Source organism: Danio aesculapii, chromosome 8 (genome assembly GCF_903798145.1).
Source record: "Danio aesculapii chromosome 8, fDanAes4.1, whole genome shotgun sequence".
Lineage (NCBI taxonomy): Eukaryota > Metazoa > Chordata > Actinopteri > Cypriniformes > Danionidae > Danio > Danio aesculapii.
Genome location: NC_079442.1, coordinates 3,819,819 through 3,841,735, shown reverse-complemented (window position 1 = coordinate 3,841,735; position 21,917 = coordinate 3,819,819). Strand labels below are relative to the sequence as shown.

The 21,917-nt window shown below is 36.0% G+C and overlaps 2 protein-coding genes across 2 annotated transcripts in view; one reads left to right on the top strand and one right to left on the bottom strand.

Moving 5' to 3' along the window:
- bin3 (bridging integrator 3) overlaps nt 1–12,004 on the top strand; it is an 86,295-nt gene extending 74,291 nt beyond the window's left edge. The window contains exon 6 of the mRNA XM_056463037.1: nt 11,384–12,004. Within this exon, the coding sequence (XP_056319012.1) occupies nt 11,384–11,530 (147 nt within the window). The 3' untranslated portion in view covers nt 11,531–12,004. The remainder of the gene's footprint in view (nt 1–11,383) is intronic.
- A 4,580-nt stretch (nt 12,005–16,584) lies between these two features.
- The window catches only part of acsl2 (acyl-CoA synthetase long chain family member 2), a 56,594-nt gene continuing 51,261 nt past the window's right edge, over nt 16,585–21,917 (bottom strand). Inside the window, exons 19-21 of the mRNA XM_056463028.1 lie at nt 21,361–21,462; nt 19,367–19,438; nt 16,585–17,219 (exon numbers count right to left, since the gene is read on the bottom strand). Coding sequence (XP_056319003.1) covers nt 17,079–17,219; nt 19,367–19,438; nt 21,361–21,462 — 315 coding nt within the window. The 3' untranslated portion in view covers nt 16,585–17,078. The remainder of the gene's footprint in view (nt 17,220–19,366; nt 19,439–21,360; nt 21,463–21,917) is intronic.

The following is a 21,917-nucleotide window of genomic DNA, read 5'->3' as shown; positions in this document are numbered from 1 at the left end:
GATTACCTGAAAATGATCTCTGTTAGCTGATTGGACACTAGAGGCTTGGACACACCAAGCTTACAGTTGGCTGTTGCATGGTGTTGGGCCGTCGGTGAGCATTTGTCTGGTTTAGTTTGTTTGCTGTGTTCCACACGTCACCTTTCGTTGGACTCAAGTCAAAGGGATTTTACCCAATTCAGCTTGTAGAATTGGCATAAGTGAACAGAGAAAACTCTGATTAGTTATTTAGCTATGAATCAGTTCTCGAGAACAAAAATTAAATTGGAAACGCAGTCATTTTTATTATGTTTATTTTATTATATTGTCAGATGTGTTTGCATAAGCAAATATCTCTTTGACGAGTGAGAAGTACTTTGAGAATGGTACGTAAACACGGTTTACAGTTTGTATGTGTGCAGCACTAGTTCTGTTTTTTTCATTGTGAAATGACAATACACATGCTCCCGTCTTCAGGTATGAAGTAGTAATGTCACGATACTCAATTTTGGTGATTTGCTCACTTACCAAATCTGTAGAGACAGGACAGTCAACACCAACTGGAGGCGCGTATTTTCTAAAAGGAGATGAGCGGCAAATCCAGATTTCACCATTTCCAGATGCGAAAAGCTCTTGGGTAAAAAAAAATGTTCGTTGCAAACGTATTTCTGTTGCGTGCACTGTAGTCCACACATGAGTCCAGCTGCGCTCTCATAGCGGGACTCATTGCAGCACATTTATAAACGCAACACTGACGACACGTGAGACACACGAACAATTCTTGTTCTTCCAATTCTTTTGGCAGCACAACGTGACATCTCTCTGCCGTCTGCAGAAGTTGTACCTCATTTACAATAGAGCGCGCTGATTGGTTCGAAACTAGTCTTTCTCATGAATTAATGCTGCACACTCGGAGATGTCACGTTGTACTCGCGGATACAGACATCCGCTCTCCATGCTGAAATACACGCAAGGATCTAATCGCCGTGACGCAGCTTCAAAAATTTGTTTCAAACCGGAAAACGAATTAACGCTCGAAATAACGCAAAAACAACCAATTTTCACTTTTTTGTGAAAAAAAATGTTGTCCCAATTATTACTATTGTCCTAATAGTGTTTATAGCAGCGTGGGACACGTCTCAACATCCCAAAAATGTGTTTTGGTGTTTCGTGACCCTTTAAGCTTAAATTGTATAGACCAGGGGTGTCCAAACTCAGTCCTGGTCCTCGGTTCTGAGTTTAGCTCCAACTTGCTTCAACACACCTGCCAGGAAAGTTTGCAAGTTTCTAGTTTGCTTAATAACACCTTGATTCACTGGTTCAGGTGTGTTTTATTGAAAACCCTGAGTTTAGCTCCATCTTGCTTCAACACACCCACCTAGTTTCTAGTGTATCTAGTAAGAGCTTGATTAGCTGCTTCAGGTGTGTTTGAAATACAACCATTGGTCGGCGGTTACAGATTCTTAGGTTATCTAGACCAGGCATGTCCAAGCTCGGTCCTGGAGGGCCGGTGTCCTGCAAAGTTTAGTTCCAACCCCAATCAGACACACCTGGGCTAGCTAATCAAGCACTTACTAGGCTTTCTAGAAACATCCGTGCAGGTGTGTTGAGGCAAGTTGGAGCTAAAATCTGCAGGACATCGGCCCTTCAGGACCGAGTTTGGACACCCCTGATCTAGACAGACTCCATTTCCGTCATTGACTTGCACAATATATAACTGCATGTGTGTATGTGTTCAATTAGTTAATTAGACGTGTGTTTAGATTATATTAATTACGTGTGTGTGACAGAAGCATAAATTCCGATCCCCTTTGAAGCTCGTTCTGGTCAAGAATTGCCCTGTTAAACAGGAAGAACCCGTCTGGGTGATATGTTCAACGACCGACCACAGTTTGATTTGTTTTGAAAGGATTTTTCTTATTAAATGGCGGCAAATTTCAAATCGACCAAACCACAATAATACACTGGTGTGGTGTCTTATTCAAATAATGCCCCAGCTGTCTCCGCAAATAGTTCAACAGACGGCAGCAATGGGTTGATTGGACACGTGTGTTGACTTTGCGGTCTGAATATCCTTCCGTCCCGATGGGTTAATGGATTTAACTCTGAATCAAAGCAAGATTCAACAGTTCTTGAGCATGCCATGATTTCTTGCCCTAAATAAACTGAATCGATGATGTCCAAACTGAAGCCCCTTAAATTTACACACTCTTCTATCCTAAGCAACTTACAAATGGATTAAGTGATTCAACATGAGTTCTTCTTGAATCTCAAAACTTGCATATCAGCAACCAATCAGATTGCAGCGTGTTGTTTTGGGAAAGCTCTATTGTGTGTCATGTGGCTTTAAGATGCTACGTGGGTTTGTCTTTTCAAGCCGAGACATAAATACGCTGCCGTACCTGCATTTTAGCGTGTGTGTGGCGGCATCATTCATTGGCTGTTTTGGTTGATCTCTGACAGGTCCAAGGCGGATTTTCCTCTCAACTAGTTTTCCTCCCAGCCCCACGTGCTGCACGGCAAACAGATCCCCTCTCCACTCTTCATGTGGTGAGACCACCATAAACAGGACAGACCAGTATCCGCTTCCAGTGAGCGCTGGGCAGGAACTGGCCTCTCATAGATCACAGAGCGCCACTGACGGCCAGCGCAGACTCTTTGATTAGACTCTGAAGTCATTTCGAGCAATCCCAGAGGCAGTTTACACAATCTATTCAAAAAGAGATGTGCTTCATCACAGCGTTCATATACGCAAAAAAAAAAAAGCCCTAAAAGTGTCTCTGCGATCCGTGGGTGTTTGAACTCGATGGCTCCTGCGTGAACAATGGAGTCATCAGTCGAAATTCTGCAGCGGATCGCTACCAAAACAAGACCCTTTCCCACTCAAACTTTGCTTTTATGGCCCGTGCTTTTCAGTAACATTAGTAGTGCTGTTGCTGAATGAAGTCGCTTCTATTTAGAGCCTGTGATTTTTGGAGAAAGAAAGAAAAAACATTCATCCCAAATGGATTTTTTAAAATGTTTTCATGGCGATCTTCAAGTCAAGGAAGTCCCATTTTGGTGTCCGCATCAAATAAAATTGATAAAAGTCAAGAAATGAGTCAAATGCACTGTAGGTTTTAATGCCTCGTCTTACTTTTTCTGAAAATAAAGCATCAAAATATGCGTAAAATTATGCTGTGAAGGATAGTGGCAAAGTATAAAGATTTCTTAAAGGGAAAAGGCGGCAACAGCAAAGCTATAAATTATTCAAATTTAGTATATATTTTTTTTTTACATAGCCTTTTAATAAGATTTGATGTTGCCATTTTTACATTTGCTTTTTTGTATTCATTCACATGTATACTCACCGGCCACTTTATTAGGTACACCTTACTAGTATCGGGTTGGACCCTCTTTTGCATTCAGAACTGCCTTAACTGCCTACTGAAAATATTCCTCAGAGATTTTGCTCCATATTGACATGATAGCATCACAGTTGCTGCAGATTTGTCGGCTGCAAATCCATGATGTGAATCTCCCGTTCCACCACATCCCAAAGGTGCTCTATTGGATTGAGAACTGGTGACTGTGGAGGCCATTTGAGTACAGTGAACTCATTGTCATGTTCAAGAAACCAGTCTGAGATGATTCACGCTTTATGACATGGTGCGTTATCCTGCTGGAAGTAGCCATGAAGATGGAGAAACTGTGGTCATAAAGGGATGGACATGGTCAGCAACAATACTCAGGTAGGCTGTGGCGTTGACACGATGCTCAATTGGTACTAATGGGCCCAAAGTGTGCCAAGAAAATATCCCCCACACCATTACACCACCACCCCCAGCCTGAACTGTTGATACAAGGCAGGATGGATCCATCCTTTCATAGTGTTGATGCCAAATTCTTACCCTATTATCCAAATGTCACAGCAGAAATCAATCTCTCTCTATCAGCTGGAACCAGTCTGGCCGTTCTCCTCTGACCTCTGGCATCAACAAGGCATTTGCGCCCACAGAACTGCCGTTCACTGGATATTTTCTTTTTCGGACCATTCTCTATAATCCCTTGAGATGGTTGTGCGTGAAAATCTCAGTAGATCAGCAGTTTCTGAAATGACCTGTCTTCCCCATTCTGATGCTCGGTTTGAACTGCAGCAGATCGTCTTGACAATGCCTAAATGCATTGAGTTGCTGCCATGTGATTAGCTGGTTAGAAATTTGCGTTAACGAGCAGTTGGACAGGTGTACCTGTATAATTATATATTTATCTAATTATTATTATTTGTATTTTTTGGTAAATAAACTTATTACGCTGAAAAACTTTTTAGTTTATTTGACTGTTTAGTTTTAGTAAATTGCTTTTTAATGGCATCTGTAATTCATAGTTAATTTTTCAAAGATTATATACAGGTTTGCTTAAAAATTAACACAAGACATTCTAAAGTAAAGCTGTATTACAGTACTTTAGTTCATTCGTTTACTCATTTGTAGTAAAAGACAAGGGCTGTTTCTCAATATGCGTTCTTTAGCGATCTTGTGTCTTCTTGTGTAACGTCATCATTACCGCCAAAGTTCAGTTCCAAAATTCAAGATCACAAGGACGGCGGACGTGTGAAAAATGTGTTCTTGATATAGAGGACGCATCGATGCAGACTTGAGTGCAAAACTCGATCAAGAAGTCCCAAAAGTCATTGTGACTGGAGGTGGGAAGCGCAGCATTTTACTTAGATTTATTATTAAAGTTCAGGGATATCACTTATTTACCTCAGGAGTTTCCCTAAATAAAACGGTGAATATAAACATTACCATGAGAATCTTTATAAAGGAATAAACACATTAAGGGTGTTTGTTTTGTTTATATTGTGCAACGTATATTTGTAAGGTTTTATGCGTAGTATATATTTTGAAAAGGGGAAAAGCAATAATTGCTGTATGAATGCTGTAATGTTTAAATCATTTTCCATTAATAAATGCGTGTAGGTCATGTGACCATCAGGAAGAACGCAGCATCTCATTTCTCACAGGGTGCATTCTCTGTTCTCGCGGTCTCCCGAGTTCGTTCTTTCAAGGTGCCCTGTCAAGACCGGTCTTCACAAGAACGCAAGTCCGTTCTCTGTGTTCTTGGCATTGAGAAACAGCCTATTTGAAGAGTGCTGGTTGCTGGCACTATTGACTTCCATAGTAGAAAAAAAATCCTTTAGAAGTTAATTAAGATATTTCAAAACATCTTCCTTTGTGTTCAACAGAAGAAAGAAACTCAAATATGTTTTGAAAAACAAGTGAAGGGTGAATAAATGAAGAGAGGATTTTTATTTTTGAGTGAACTATCCCTTTAATGTTCTCAGTCTGAAACAAATCAATCACTATTATCACTAATGTCATTCGTGATCTTCAACAAGAACGTCCATTTTGAACCATCACAAGTCTGAATGCACAATGCCAAGAAATGCCGTTTTCTATTTAATAATCAGTATTCAAATCTGGAGGCTTGGTGGTAAGCCAGTTAGAAACCACCTGGCAACCACATGCCAACATGTTAAAAACATTTAGCGGGCACATACTGTATCTTCAAGCTGGCGAGTCTTGAACTGGCACACACTGCTCTCATTGTCTCTCTCTCTAGAGTTTAAAGGGATAGTTCACACAAAAAAATGACGTTTCCCGGTTAATTTATTCACCCACAGGTCATCCAAGATCTTCAGATTTTAAGCTGAATCCGTTGTACTCTGGGATTCATCTAATGGCAGTGAATGGTGATCAGTTTTTTTAGATTTGAAATAAACACACAGAGTTGAAGTCAAAAATATTAGGCCGCCTGTCAATTTAGTTTTTTTCCTTTTCAAATATTTCCCAAAATTATTAATTAATTAGCAATTAAATTTTCACAGTATTTCCTATAATATTTTTTTCTTCTGGAGAAAGTTTTATTTGTTTTATTTCGGCTACAATAAAAGCAGTTTTTTAAGGTCAATTTTAATAGCCCCCTTAAGCAATATTTGTTTTCAGTTGTCTGCAAAACAAACCACTGTTATATAATGACCAAAAAAAATCTAGAATATTAATTTCTGTCATCATGGCAAAGATAAAAGAAATCCGTTATTAGAAATGAGTTATTAAAACTATTATGTTTAGAAATGTGTTCTCTCCATTAAACAAAAATTGGGGTAAAAATAAACGGGGGCAGGGGGGGGGTCCAGCTGATTCCAGCTGATAGAAAGGCAACTGTAACTCATAAAACCACTCGTCACAACAGAGGTCTGCAGAAGAGCATCTCTGAACACACAACACGTCCAACCTTGAGGCAGCAGAAGACCACACCGCGTGCCACTCCTGTCAGCTAAGAACAGGAAACTGAGGCCACAATTCACACAGACTCACCAAAACTGGACAATAAAAGATTGGAAAAGTATTGCCTGGTCTGATGAGTCTCGATTTCTGCTGCCACATTCAGATGGTAGGGTCAGAATTTGTGCACCCATCTTCAGATGGCTACTTAAAGCAGGATAACACACCATGTCAAAAAGAAAGAATCATCTCAGACTGGTTTCTTGAACATGACAATGAGTTCACTGTATTCAAATGGCCTCCACACTCACCAGATCTCAATCCAATGGAGCGCTTTTGGGATGTGGTGGAACGGGAGATTCACATCATGGATGTGCAGCCGACAAATCTGCAGCAACTGTGTGATGCTATCATGTCAATATGGAGCAAAATCTCTGTGGAATATTTCCAGTATCTTGTTGAATCTATGACACGAAGGATTAAGGCAGTTCTGAAGGCAAAAGCGGGTCCAACCTGGTACTAATAAGGTGTACCTAATAAAGTGTCCGGTTAGTGTATATTTCAATGTGAAATAACAGTGTTTAATAAACCTTAATTAACTCTAATTAGTGCTGCAAAAGTTAGCCAGTCAAGAGCAGAACGTGAGTCTCTTGTTGTTTCTAACTTCAATAATCATTATTTTATTTATTTATTGTTTGTTTTCTTGTTTTTTTTTTAATTTATAGCTTCCAAGCGTGCATCAAAAGCAACCAGACTACAATCGGCCATTCTCACTTTGAATTCTTTGTGTGAACTGTCCCTTTAAGACAGCAGCAGATATGGATTTGTACAGTAAGCCGCTTGAAGAACTGCGCTGTGTGTAGGTTTTTTCTGTATTTCCCAGCTCTTTCAGTGGCGGCCCACTCCTCCTGGAGTCTTGTAATGTGATTAAAGGCTATTAATCATCAAAGCGTGTCTCGCGGGACCCCCTGACTCATGGGCCGGGGGAAGAGCAGGGGCGGGACGTGTCAGGAAAGCTTTCAGTCGACACTCGCTGAAAATCAGGGTCACCTGCAACCCACAGACCCATAAAAATCGGAATATCTACAGTGTGTTAACGAGCCGTCGTCTTTATTTAGAGTCAAACACAAATGATGTCCTGTTAGAATGACCGATGCTATCAGAATCTGGAGATTATCAGTCGGAAACATTGTAGTGTTTTTTTTTTTAAGGTGTGTCGATCATAAGGGGCGTGGCTTTTGATTTTAGTGGTGTGATATGGGGGTGAATTAATGAATATACAGCAACAGCAACTTTCAAAATAAATCTTGAAATAAAGGGTAGGAGTACTGGCAAATGCTCACCGGAAAGAGGATGCATTTATTTATTTATTTATTTATTTATTTATTTATTTATTTATTTATTTATTTGACAAATAATTTTTGCCACTTTTGTGATAATGCAGATGATGGTTTAATCTTTGAGCGAATCCACAGGTGTTGAACTGTGGGACTGTGTGTGTGTGCGTGTGTGTGTGTGCTTCATGGATGAGCTGGGATCTGTCACACCACTGACAGTGACAAGGATTTGCAGAAAGTACTATTAAATTAGCTCATTTATGTCTAAAAACTAAATGCTTTTATATACAGTTGAAGGTAATAGTATTAGCCCCCCCAACTGCCCCCGCAACATGTAAAACTATAGTTCTTTTACAAATATTTAAGAGCAAGAACATTTTCACAGTATTTAAAATAATATTTGTCCATCTGGAGAAAGTCTTCTTTGTTTTATTTTGGCTAGAATAAAAGACGTTTTTAATTATATAAACTATTTTTAATTATTATGCTATTTTATTATAATATAGTTATATATTTAATTAAGAAAGATTTATTTTGGATAGTCTACAACAGTGTTTCCCAACCCTTTTCTTGATGGCACACCAACAGTACACATTTTCAACCTCTCCCTAATCAAACACACCTGAATCATCTTATCATAACATCAGAAGAGACTCCAAAACCTGAAGTTAATGGGTCAGATAACGGAGACATCCAAAATATGTACTATTGGTGTGCCTCCAGGAACAGGGTTGGGAAACACTGGTCTACAGAACAAACCACTGTTATACAATGACTTGCCTAAATACCATAATTTACCTAATTAACCTAATTAAGCCTTTAAATTGAACATAAAACAACCGAGTTGTCCAAAAAAATCAAGAATTGTGTTGCTTTAACTAAATTTACATTACATTTAACAAACAGCTTATTTTTATCTTTTTTTTTTAGTACAAAATGTCCAGACACACACATTTTTGCTGATTTAACTCATTTTAATAAACAAAATAAAGTTATACACAGTTTAACCTAATATTTTATTTTTGTCAGTTTGATTGATATAAGTTGAGATGATTCGAAAAGTTAAACTAAGTGAAGTTTCACAAACTAATTTCGAGAGGAGCACGTGATATGATTGACTGCAGCTGGCCACTCATCTACATTCACTAGTTAGCCAATCAGATTAATCCCAACGCACTATAAGTAGCCTAGCTAGAACTACTCTCTTATCTTCGTCTAATCTTCCATCCACCCCTTCTCCTCCTTTCCTCCTTTAACACGGGGAGCTCTCGAGAACCACCTGATCTCGTACTCCCCTCACATGCTCTATGGACCAGGCGGGACCAATATGTAGATTAAACAAACAGCAAACAATCCACTTAAATTGAACGTAACGTACGTAAATTTAAGTTAAGTTTAACCTAAGTTATCCTAATCGATTTGCTTTGGGACGACATGAAGAGATTGTGTGGAATCCAGCATTTGTAATAGTGTAGACTGTAAAAATGCTGGATTCCACACAATTTCTTCATGTTGTCAAACAATTAAGTTGCCCCCCCCCCCCCAAAAAATAATTTTGTTGTTTCAACTTATTTTAAATAAGTAGTTTGAACAAGCAGCAAGCGTAATGTTTGAGTGTATATATCAGGGGTGTCCAAACTCAGTCCTGGAGGGCAGGTGTCAATTCAATTCAATTTACCTTTATTTGTATAGCGCTTCTACAATGTAGATTGTGTCAAAGCAGCTTCACATAGAAGGTCATAGTAAATAGGAACAGTGTAGTTCAGTTTGTAGTGTTTAAGTTCAGTTCAGTTTAGCTCAGTTCAGTCTGGTTTAATAAACACTACTGAGAGTCCAAACACTGAAGAGTAAATCCAACGATGCGCAGCTCTACAGATCCCGAACCATGCAAGCCAGTGGCGACAGCGGAGAGGGAAAAAACTTCACCAATTGGCGAAAGTGAAGAAAAAAAACGGCTATTTTAAGGCACGGCCATTTTAATTTTTCCGCTGGCCAAACGTCTTGTGCAGAGCTGCAGTCTCAGCGTCCTGCATGTTTTAGTTCCAACTCCAATTAAACACACTTGAACCAGCTAATCAAGCTCTTTCTAGGTGTCTATAAGCTACCAGGCAAGTGTGTTATAGGAAGTTTGAGCTAAACTATGCAGGACATCAACCCGCAGGACGGAGTTTGGACACCCCTGGTATACATGCACACCATGAACTCCTAAAATCGCTGAAGTTGCTTTGTATTTTTCCTTCTGTCTCTTGATCAGTTTTGAATGATGAGGTAAATGTGTGTATTGTGTGGTCTGAGTGATTAGGGCTGCACAATTTGTAGAAAAATAAATCGAATTGCGATTTATGTGATCAAAATTGCGATTTAAAATGTGATTTCATGAAAGAGCAACAGGTTTGATGTGACGGTTTTAACTATGGAGAGAGATTAGACTCAATAATAATTCACGCAAAAGACACGATGTACACATGCGTAGCCAAATTCACGTACGTAAAATATTTATTTATACTTACAAAAACAATTCACATGCACAAAATAAAAATACATTTTCATAAAATACGTTTCACAAATGCAAAACACCATTTGCAAATATATAAGAGTGTACAAAAAGTTTTGAATGTTTAAAATTCACGAGTTCATCCTGAATGAGAATGTGCAAATCCTCTCTCACGTACGACTCACCCTGAATACCAGTGTGTGCATTTTGAGACTTTCCTGCCAGAAACAGGCAACTCGTCCCTCTCAGCCAATCAGATGAGAGCTGTACTCGATGTCAACCACTCTGCGCTCCTTTTGCGCAGTCTGTTCCTCTAACCAACATGGCGGATACTCCTGTAAGTCAATACTGTTTCCTACTAGTTTGTGTATACGCTTTTTATAGTAGAATCTGAGTGTATTTTCAGTAACTCAATAGAAAAGTGCTTGTGTTAAGTCTATGCTAATTTAAGTGTATAGTAATAAATGTGCAAAGCATCTTGTATTAGCCGCCATGTTGTAATTTGAACAAACCTTGTTGTTTAAATTATGTTAGGGATGAACTAATTTGATTCTGATCATCTCCGTTAATTAAGTCAGACTGCGCAAATGGTGCGCACAGTGAAGCGCTTCGGTCATTCCCACGTTCTCAGGCAGTTGTGATTGGTTGAACAGTAAGCTCGCATCTTATTGGCTACAGGGCACGAGTGACTCACGTGGGAGGTGTGTGCTGACAGGAAAGTCTCAAAATGCACACACTGGTATTCAGGGTGAGTCGTACGTGAGAGAGGATTTGCACATTCTCATTCAGGATGAACTCGTGAATTTTAAACATTCAAAACTTTTTGTACACTCTTATATATTTGCAAATGGTGTTTTGCATTTGTGAAACGTATTTTTTGAAAATGTATTTTTATTTTGTGCATGTGAATTGTTTTTGTAAGTGTAAATAAATATTTTACGTACGTGAATTTGGCTACGCATGTGTACATCGTGTCTTTTGCGTGAATTATTATTGAGTCTAATCTCTCTCCATATTTAACAGCATCAATGAAAGTCCGCTACTGTTTATTGAAAACCTCTTAAACTGTTGCCATCTTGTCTAATAAAGTTGCCAGTTGACATGACCAATTAAGAAAATAACTACGGTATTTCGAATAAATTAAATGAATATAAAACCTTTCCATTTAGATTGTGTTATATTTTTCACGTTGTTCAGGATTATGTGCTCACGAACGGTCAGAACTTTCAATATGCTTGTTATCGTATTAAAAAGGATTCCTTGTTTAATATAATTCGATTAACGATTGCTGGTGTGTTTGTCCACAGGTGGTGTATTTCACCGAGATGCACAAGATCTTCACTGAACTGAACGATCAGATCGATCAGAGCGCACTGACGGATGAACAGAGGAAGCAGGAAAACGAAGCCAAACTCAATGAGTTGCGTTCACTGTCCATCGTAGCTGACGACTGAGACGCCGAACCATCGTCAACGCAACAGCTATTTATTGGTTATTTGTTGATTGTCTTCTTTATCAATATTCCGACACACGACAACAAAAATGATTCGTTGGATTTACTACATTTGTTTAGGGTAAGTCGTTCCAAACAATTTATATTGGCTGAATTGAAACAAACTAAATAACTTTAATAATGTTCAACTTAATTTGTTTGCTTAAATTCAGCCAATATCAATGGTTTGCAACCACTCACCTTAAAACAGTTGAGTAAATCCAACTAAGCATTGCTTGTTCAGTGCAGATGAAGCCATCAGGAAACACTCATGAAGCCAAATGTTCCGATTTCCATATTAGCGTCGTCTTTTCATTTCATGTTGTTTTGTTAGCGTTTGGTTTATCTAGTATTGATATTGATATTGATTACTAATATTGATATTGATAACTGATATTGATTACAGATATTAGTATTAATAACAGATATTGATATTGATACCTGGTATTGATATTAATAACTGATATTGGCATTAATAATCAGTTTTCATATTAATAACTGGTATTGATATTAATAACTGATATTGATAACTGATATTGGTAATAATAAATGGTATTGATCTTGATAACTAATATTGATAATTGATATTGGTATTAATAACTGGAATTGATATTAATGGCTTATATTGATTACTGATATTGATATTAATAACCGATATTGATAACTGATATTGATTACTGATATTGTTATTATTAATTCGTTTTAATATTGAGAACTGTTATTGATATTGGTAACTGTTATTGATATTGATAACTGAGATTGATATTAATAACCAATATTGTTAACTGATATTGATTATAATAACCGAGATTGATAACTGATATTGATATTAATAACCAGTATTGATAACTGAGATTGATATTAATAACCAACATTGATAACTGATATTGATATTAATAACCGATATTGATAACTGATATTGATTACTGATATTGGTATTATTAATCAGTTTTAATATTGAGAACTGTTATTGATATTGGCAACTGTTATTGATATTTATAACTGAGATTGATATTAATAACCAATATTGATAACTAATATTGATTACTGAACTGTTATTGATATTGGTAACTGTTATTGAAAATGATAACTGGTATTGATAATAATAACTGATATTAATAACTGATATTGATAACTGATATTGTTATTAATAATCAGTGTTAATATTGATAACTGAAATTGATATCAATAACTGGTATTGATAATTGATATTAATAAGTGATATTGAGCCATCAGGAAACACTCATCTAAACATGTTCAGATTCACTTATTAGCGGTTTTGTTTTACATTTAATCTTAAGTAGCGTTTGGTTCTTCTAGTGTTGTCAGATGGTTTTTGCTTTTATATCCATTAGAACTGACCTGTGATCCATCCTGGCGTTGAAAGATTTGCTGTTTCTCAGCTTCATCATCCACCAGAGGCCAAATTGATATTCCGTTTGTGATAAGCTCAAGCTCAAGTCTTTATACAGCACATTCATGCTTTGTTTGTTTTTCTACTTCTGTTTGTGGAGTTGACTCTAATTCTGAGATGGGGTTTATTTCTGTTTCCCTTGTAAAGCATTAAATTAGTGAAACACTGGATGATATTGATATTAATAACTGATATTGATTATTGATATCAATCATTTATATTGATAGCTGACATTGGGATTAATATTAATAATTGATACTGAAAATTGACATTAATAATTTGTATTGCTGACTGATATTGATATTAACACCTGATATTGATAATAATAATTGATCATGATAACTGGTATTAATGACTGATGTTGGTATTTATAACTGATATTGGTATTAATAACTGGTATTGATAACTGATATAGGTATTGCTATTGATAATTGATAACCGATACTGATATTAATAACTGCTATTGATAACTGATATTGGTATTAATAACTGGTATTGGTATTAATAACTGATATTGATATTAATAACTGGTATTGGTATTAATAACTGATTTTGATATTAATAACTGGTATTAGTATTAATAACTGATATTGATATTAATAACTGGTATTGCTATTGATAATTGATATTGATAACGATATTGATGTTAATAACTGCTATTGATAACTGATATTGGTATTAATAGCTGGTATTGATATTGATAACTGGTATTGATAATTAATGTTGATATTAATAACTGCTATTGATGTTAATAATATTGATATTAATAACTGTTATTGATAACTGATATTGATATTAATAATTGGTATTGGTATTAAAATCTGACATTGATAACTGATATTGATATTAATAACTGGTATTGGTATTTATAACTGATTTTGATATTAATAACTGGTATTAGTATTAACAACTGATATTGGTATTAATAACTGGTATTGTTATTGATAATTGATATTGATAACTGGTATTGATAATTAATGTTGATATTAATAACTGCTATTGATGTTAATAACTATTGATATTAATAACTGTTATTGATAACTGATATTGATATTAATAACTGGTATTGGTATTAAAATCTGACATTAATAACTGATATTGATATTTATAACTGGTATTGATGTTACTAACTGATATTATTATTAATAACTGGTATTGATTTCTGATATTAATGTTAATAACTGGTATTGATATTGATAACTGTTATTGATAATGATAACTGGTATTGATAATTGATATTGATATTAATAACTGGTATTGATATTAAAAACTGACATTGATAACTGATATTGATATTAATAACTGGTATTGATATTGATTACTGGTATTGATAATTAATATTGATATTAATAACTGGTATTGATGTTAATAAATATTGATATTAATAACTGTTATTGATAACTGATATTGATATTAATAACTGCTATTGGTTTTAAAAACTGACATTGATAAATGATATTGATACTAATAACTGGTATTGATTATTGATATTTATAACTAATCTTGATAACTGATATTGATTTTCATAACCGATATTGATGTTAATAACTGAAATTGATAACTGATATTAATATTAATACTTGGTATTGATATTAATAACTGATATTGATATTAATAGCAAGTATTGATATTAACTGATATAGATAATTGCTATTGATATTAATAGCTGATATTGATAACTGGTATTGATGATATTGATAACTGAAATTGATTTGATTACTGATGTTGATATCAATAACTGATATTCATATTGATCATTTGTTTTGACATTGACAGTTTTCTTGAGCTTATGTTACAGAGTGTGTGTGTGTGTGTGTGTGTGTCAGTGAACAGACATGATGTTGGTGCGTTTGTGATGCTCTGTCTCCCTCTAGTGGCAGATCTTAAACTCACACTTGTTTCTGCTAACAGACCTGTGTGTTTGTGTGTGATCATGAAGGACATTTTGATGTTATTTTAGTTATTTAACAACAGTCTTACAGCCATAATCTACTTGCCAATTATTTCATTTCAGTCTTATCTGGAGTATCATCAGTTTCTGACAATCGTAATGTAATGAAGTACACTGTGTTTTAAACTGGAGTGTATAAACCCAATGGTTAAAAGTGCCTTGACTGTAGGTGATGTTGATCGCCCGATTCCCAGGTTAAATTCCCAATGGTAGAATGTAAACGTTGGTTTCAGGTTAATGCTAAAAATTCATTACGGATAAATACATGTAGGAAATAATATGCAAATTCAGAGCTCTCATTTTTACATTCCTGCTTTGCGTTGAGCAGAGGTGAACGTGTGTCTACTGAAGTAAGCTGAAGCTGTTTTCTGGACTACAGCCTTGTGTTGTGCTTAGTTTAGTTTTTTTTAACAGAACATGTGTTTTCTCAAACTGGAGTGTTGTTTTTTTCGTGATGTTTGTTGTTGTTTAGTTGGATATTCTTATAATAAATTGTTTTGTGGACATCTACTGTTTGTCTAACCCATACTGTTTAGATAAGTTGAAGTGATTACAGATGACCAGGGCCAGACAGAATCTGGACATAGACATATATATTTTTTGTTTTCTATTTATTAATTTTTTTTACTTGATTGATTTTGATACTTGACAACACATGAAACCGCTATATATATATATATATATATATATATATACTACCTCTTGTTGCCTATCCAAGTTTTAGGAACAACAAATCATTTCTAGTTGATCATTTGGTATCAGAAGTGGCTTATATGAAAGGTAAAGGCCTCTAAATTATGCTTATTTGACCACAATAAAATATGATCATGTGTTGATTTTTAATTCTTTTATTAGGACAGTTAGGAAACAGAATGAATATTGTGTCTGACTCCATCATGAGCTTGGAGGACTGCATCCATACATCTCTGCAATGACTCAAATCACTGATTAATAAAGTCATCTGGAATGGCAAAGAAAGTGTTCTTGCAGGACTCCCAGAGTTCATCAAGAGTCTTTGGATTCATCTTCAATGCCTCCTCCTTCTTCTTACCCCAGACATGCTCAATAATGTCCATGTCTGGTGACTGGGCTGGCCAATCCTGGAGCACCTTGACCTTCTTTGCTTTCAGGATCTTTGATGTGGAGGCTGAAGTATGAGAAGGTGCGCTATCCTGCTGAAGAATTTGCCCTCTTCTGTGGTTTGTAATGTAATGGGCAGCAAATGTCTTGATACCTCAGGCTGTTGATGTTGCCGTCCACTATGCAGATCTCTCGCACGCCCCCATACTGAATGGAACCCCAAACCATGATTTTTCCTTCACCAAACTTGACTAATTTCAGTCAGAATCTTGGAACCATGCGGGTTCTAATAGGTCTGCCGGAATAGTTAGTGGTTCATTCCGCTGTGGCGACCCCTGATAATCAAGGACTAAGCTGAAAGAAAATGAACTACTGGTTTACGCTGACTTTAAGGGTAAGTACTTAGTAATTAAGGCAAATTAATATAAAGTGGGACCAAAAATTTTTATTTTATTTTTTTTATTCCAGAACTCGACTGTTTTCACCAGTAAAGCAGACATTGTCAATAGCTCACGGTATGAGCGGAGATTGCTCTTTGACCGGGATTAAATAAAGAACACACGGCAACAGCTAATAAGGCATCATCTTTATTCTTCTGTCAATAAAATACAGTAGATCTCTATCAGCTGCGATTAGTCCCACATTACAGTAGTAAAACACACACAGTCAGTTGATCTACAACACTGACTGCTATTCAGTACAGTATGAGCGCCTGTTCCCTTAGCATTGATCATCAACTAGGAATTCAGATAGATTGTGTGTGTCTATTTGGTTTTGTGTGTGTGCGCGTGCATGTATGTTTATGTTTGCATGTGTGCTTATCTGTCTGTGTATGTGCGCATGTCTTTGAGTGTGCGTGCGTGTGTGTGTGTGTGTGTGTGTGTGTGTGTGTGTGTGTGTGTGTGCGCGCGTATGCATGAAAACGCATATATGTGTTTGCGTGTGTGTGTTTGTGTACAGTACATCTAAAATGGGCTAAAATGCACAAATATGCTGATTCATCATAAATTATGAAGAGTTTTGTGAGTTAGTTGAGATGTGTGTGTGTGTGTGTGTGTGTGTCCTCTATACGGATGATTTACTGTACATCTGTGTGATCTGCTCAGTGAATAAGCGTCTGATCTCCACACGTTTGGTCTTCAGGGTGGGCGTCAGCAGGCCGTTGGACACACTGAACAGTTCAGGGTGCAAATGTAAATCCTTCACCTGACAAACACACACACACACAAAACACACACAAAACACATTCAGCTCTTAAGAGTGAGAGTTTTTCAGTTGTTCATTTCCACCTTTCAGAATAATAGTTTTGAAAACAGTCATATTCAAAATGTCTGCATCAAATTCAGTTGATGATAAGCTGATCATGTAAACAAACGTACATGACGGTTAATCTGATCTTATATTGACGTTACAGTTTTTAATCAATTATCAATTTTGTTTAAAGAGCAAGGTTTCTTAGTTGTTGTAGGAGTGTGAAGTATAATTGAGTATAAATAAAATAAATCATCAAATAAATAAATACTGAATAAATAAAGTAAAAAAATAAATATATATATTTATTTATCTATCTGTTTATTTATCTATTCATTTATCTATTTATTAAGGTATCTATTTGTTTGTTTATTTATTTATTTGTTTATCTATCTATCTATCTATCTATCTATCTATCTATCTATCTATCTATCTATCTATCTATCTATTTGTTTGTTTATCTATTTATTTATTTATTTATTTATCTATTTATACATCCATCAATTCCATCTATCTGTCTATATATCTATCTGTTTATTTATTTATCTATTTATTTGTTTGTTTGTTTATCTATTTATTTATTTGTTTGTTTGTTTATTTATTTATTATTTTATCTATCTATCTATCTATCTATCTATCTATCTATCTATCTATTTGTTTGTTTATCTATTTATTTATTTGTTTGTTTATTTATCTATTAATGTATTAATTTATATATCTATTTATACATCCATCAATTCCATCTATCCGTCTATATATCTATCTGTTTATTTATTTATCTATTTATTTATTTATTATTTTATCTGTCTACCTACCTACCTACTTATTGTAGTTGTCCAGGAATTTCGAGACCAGCTTAGAGATCTTATGAACTACTGATGTAAAATTGCTAAATAAAAAAAGCAATTGTAGCAGCGCCCCCTGCAGGAATTACATTTCAATGCAGAGCCCAAATTCTTCCGCTTTAAAAAGTAGTCCCACATCCACAGATTTACAACACTACTACTACTACAAATGCAAACCGCAAGCTTGATTTGTCAAACACTGACTTGCCAGACTTCTTCTAGGAAAGCATTTCTATACTGTACATTAAAAAAAGAGCTGAGGTAAGAATCATCCCAGTAGATACACAATGTCATAAGACGTTAATGTATGCATGTGTATGGGATGAGCTTAAAGATATACTACATATGAAATCCATACCATCTATCACTATATTTAACAATATTTTAAAGACAGCGCACATGTTTTCACAATTGATTATGGTTTATGTTATTTATCTGTGTGTCTATGTGTTGTGTATTTTTAGTAACTCTGTCCTATGCTGCCTGTCTTGAGCAGGACTTCCTGGTAGAAGAGATATTGGATCTCAATGGGACATTCCTGGTTAAATAATAAAAAAATAATAATTAGGGTGGTGCGGTGGCACAGTGGTTAGCACTGTCGCCTCACAGCAAGAAGGTCGCTGGTTTGAGCCTCGGCTGGGCCAGTTGGCATTTCTGTGTGGAGTGTGCATGTTCTCCCAGTGTTGGCGTGGGTTTCCTCTGGGTGCTCCGGTTTCCCCCACAGTTCAAACACATGCGCTATAGGTGAATTGGGTAGGCTAAATTGTCCATAGTGACATTTATTCATCAAGTATGGCAATCAAAATACTACGTCTGATAGACATCATAGTGGTAACGTCCACACAATATCAAGCTGTAACATCATTAAATGTTGATATTTGGTTGTTTTTAGGTTGTGTTAGAAATTGACCAAAATCCTCCGTCAAGCCAACATCTTAAACCATCGTCATATTGACATCAAACACTGACATTTATGACAGCTATGGCCACCAAAATCCAACATCTGATTAACGTCATAGTGGTAACATCCACACAACGTCAAGCAGTAACATCATTAGACGTTGATATTTGGTTGTTTTTAGGTTGTCTTGGAAAGTAACCAAAATGCAACGCTGACATCGGTCTGACGTCAACCCGATTTTAATTTCCAAACAAAATGCACTGTCCCATGATGTTGCGGTAGAACGTCAATCTGGCATCCTGTGCCTGCTGGGATATTAATGGTACATGTATGGTATGAGATGAAATGAATTGTACCTGCTCGAATGATTTGAGTCCTGCTTCTTTTCCCACCGCCGTCATGTCCTCCAGAACCGCTTTCTTCACATCCTGCCAGTCAAACAACATTAAGAAATAGTTTAATAAGATTATAAGCATATCATTCACTTTAAAGCTACTGTATAGCTCACGCTAAATATAAAACCTTTTAGCATGTTTAACAGGGTTTGATTGACCTGCCTTTGAAGGTTATTTAGAGTCTGTAAATTAGTCATTCATTCATTTTCTTTTCAGCTTAGTCCCTTCATTAATCCGGGGTCGCCACAGCAGAATGAACCACCAACTTATCCAGCACATGTTTTACACAGCGGATGCCCTTCCAGCTGCAACCCATCTCTTGGAAACATCCATACACACTCATTCACACACATACACTACGGACAATTTAGCATACCCAATTCACCTGTACCACATGTCTTTGGACTGGGGGGGAAACTGGAGCACCCGGAGGAAACCCATGCGAATGAAGGGAGAACATGCAAACTCCACACAGTAATGCCAACTGACCCAGCCGAGGCTCGAACCAGCGACCTTCTTGCTGTGAGGCGACAGCACTACCTACTGCGCCACCGTGTCACCTAAATTATATTTATATTATATAAAGTAACCAAAAGACTAACAAAGCCGTCTCTGCTTATGCATATTAATAAAAAGTATAATAGCAGACGTCTATGATGCAGTTTTATTTAGTTAAAAGTGTATACAAAACGTGTTATTGAATTATTAACCCTCCTCTATATGTTTTTCCCCAATTTATGTTAAATTTCTATTCATAATAGTTTTAATAATTAATTTCTGTTTTTCCCAAAAGTATTTTGAGTGAACATATTAGATATGAAACACACAGTACAAATAGCTTTTCACTTTTTTTTTCTTTACACAACAAACAAAACCCGTCGCACACCTTTACATTTAAGTTCTATAAAAATAGATCAATAATATCAAGAGAAAATACAGATAAATAATAATATTAAGTGTTACATATTTTACTCACATATATAAGGGAAGACAATACAACAGAAATAAATAAATGAATTAGAAATATAACAAGGAAAGGTTCAACTCTTCTAAAATGACGTTGATCTAAAGCAGGTTGCCAGATGAATAAAACATATCAGTACGGCCTCCTACAGTATATTGTATTTTTTCTAAGGACAGGTGGTGTAGGAGTTCCAGAAGCCATTGCTTAAAGCAGTGTTTCCTAACCCTGTTCCTGGAGGCACACCAACAGTTCATGTATTGGATGTCTCCCTCATCTGACCCATTAACTTCAGGTTTTGGAGTCTCTTCTAATGTTCTGATGAGTTGATTAAGGTGTGTTTGATTAGGGAGAGAATGAAAATGTGGACTGTTGGTGTGCCTTCAGGAACAGGGTTGGGAAACTCCGGCTTAAAGGTTGGAGGAATTTTTCCCTTCTGTTTCAGCAATATTAATCGTCTAGCCTAAAGCATAGCAAAGGCGATCACATTTATCTTGCTTTTATTAAAACATATGGGCTGTGGTGTGATCCCAAACATTGAAATGATGGCCTCAGGTTCAATAACTCATCTCTAATACCTGATTTATTTTATCTTTGCCATGATGACAGCACATAATTGACTGGATATTTTTTAAGACACTAGTATTTAGCTTAAAGTGGCATTTAAAGGCTTAACTAGGTTAATTAGGCAAGTCATTGTATAACAGTGGTTATAAATATTGCTGAAGGGGGCTAATAATATTGACCTTAAAATCATTATTTAAAAATTAAAACCTGCTTTTATTCTAGCCGAAATAAAACAAATAAGACTTTCTCCAGAAGAAAAAATATTATAGGAAATACTGTGAAAAATTCCTGAATCTGCTTAACATCATTTGGGAAACACTTGAAAAACAAACCAAAATTCTTTGATGACTTCTTTAATCACTCGTAAGTCACTTTGGATAAAGGCATCTGCTAAATAATTCAATGTAAATATTAACGTGAAGCTCACAGGATTCTGACAGAGCTCTTCATATGATCCGACTATTCCTCGTTCTTTGGCCCAGTCGACGAACACCTCTGGATCTGGAACTACTACTCCTATCAGAAAAGACTGAACACAAAGACAAAGCACGACTGGAGTCAGAACAACATCGTCACCTCCTGATTAACTGGAACCAAATATCCACAATAAGAACTGCATTTGCACCAGTAGGAGAAGCTGCGTGAGTCTTTTCCTTATTTAATAGATGACTTGCGCCTCAGAAGACAATGCCGACAAGCAATGAACGCGTGCTGAAGGCGTTTGAAGACACGGAGCACAGATTCTCTAGACAGTTCTGAAGTTAACTAATAACATAAATAAAACTGATAGTGAAATGATTGAGGCGTTTTAGAATGACCAAAACAACATTTCAGATGTCTTACAGTGTGCTCAGCCTGCTGGTTTGTCCATTCACACATTTTTATCATCACATGATCTCTTATAACAAAATCACATGACTTTTTAATAATATTTTAGGGGTTTTCACCTTTATTATGATATGATAGTAGAGATTTCAGACAGGA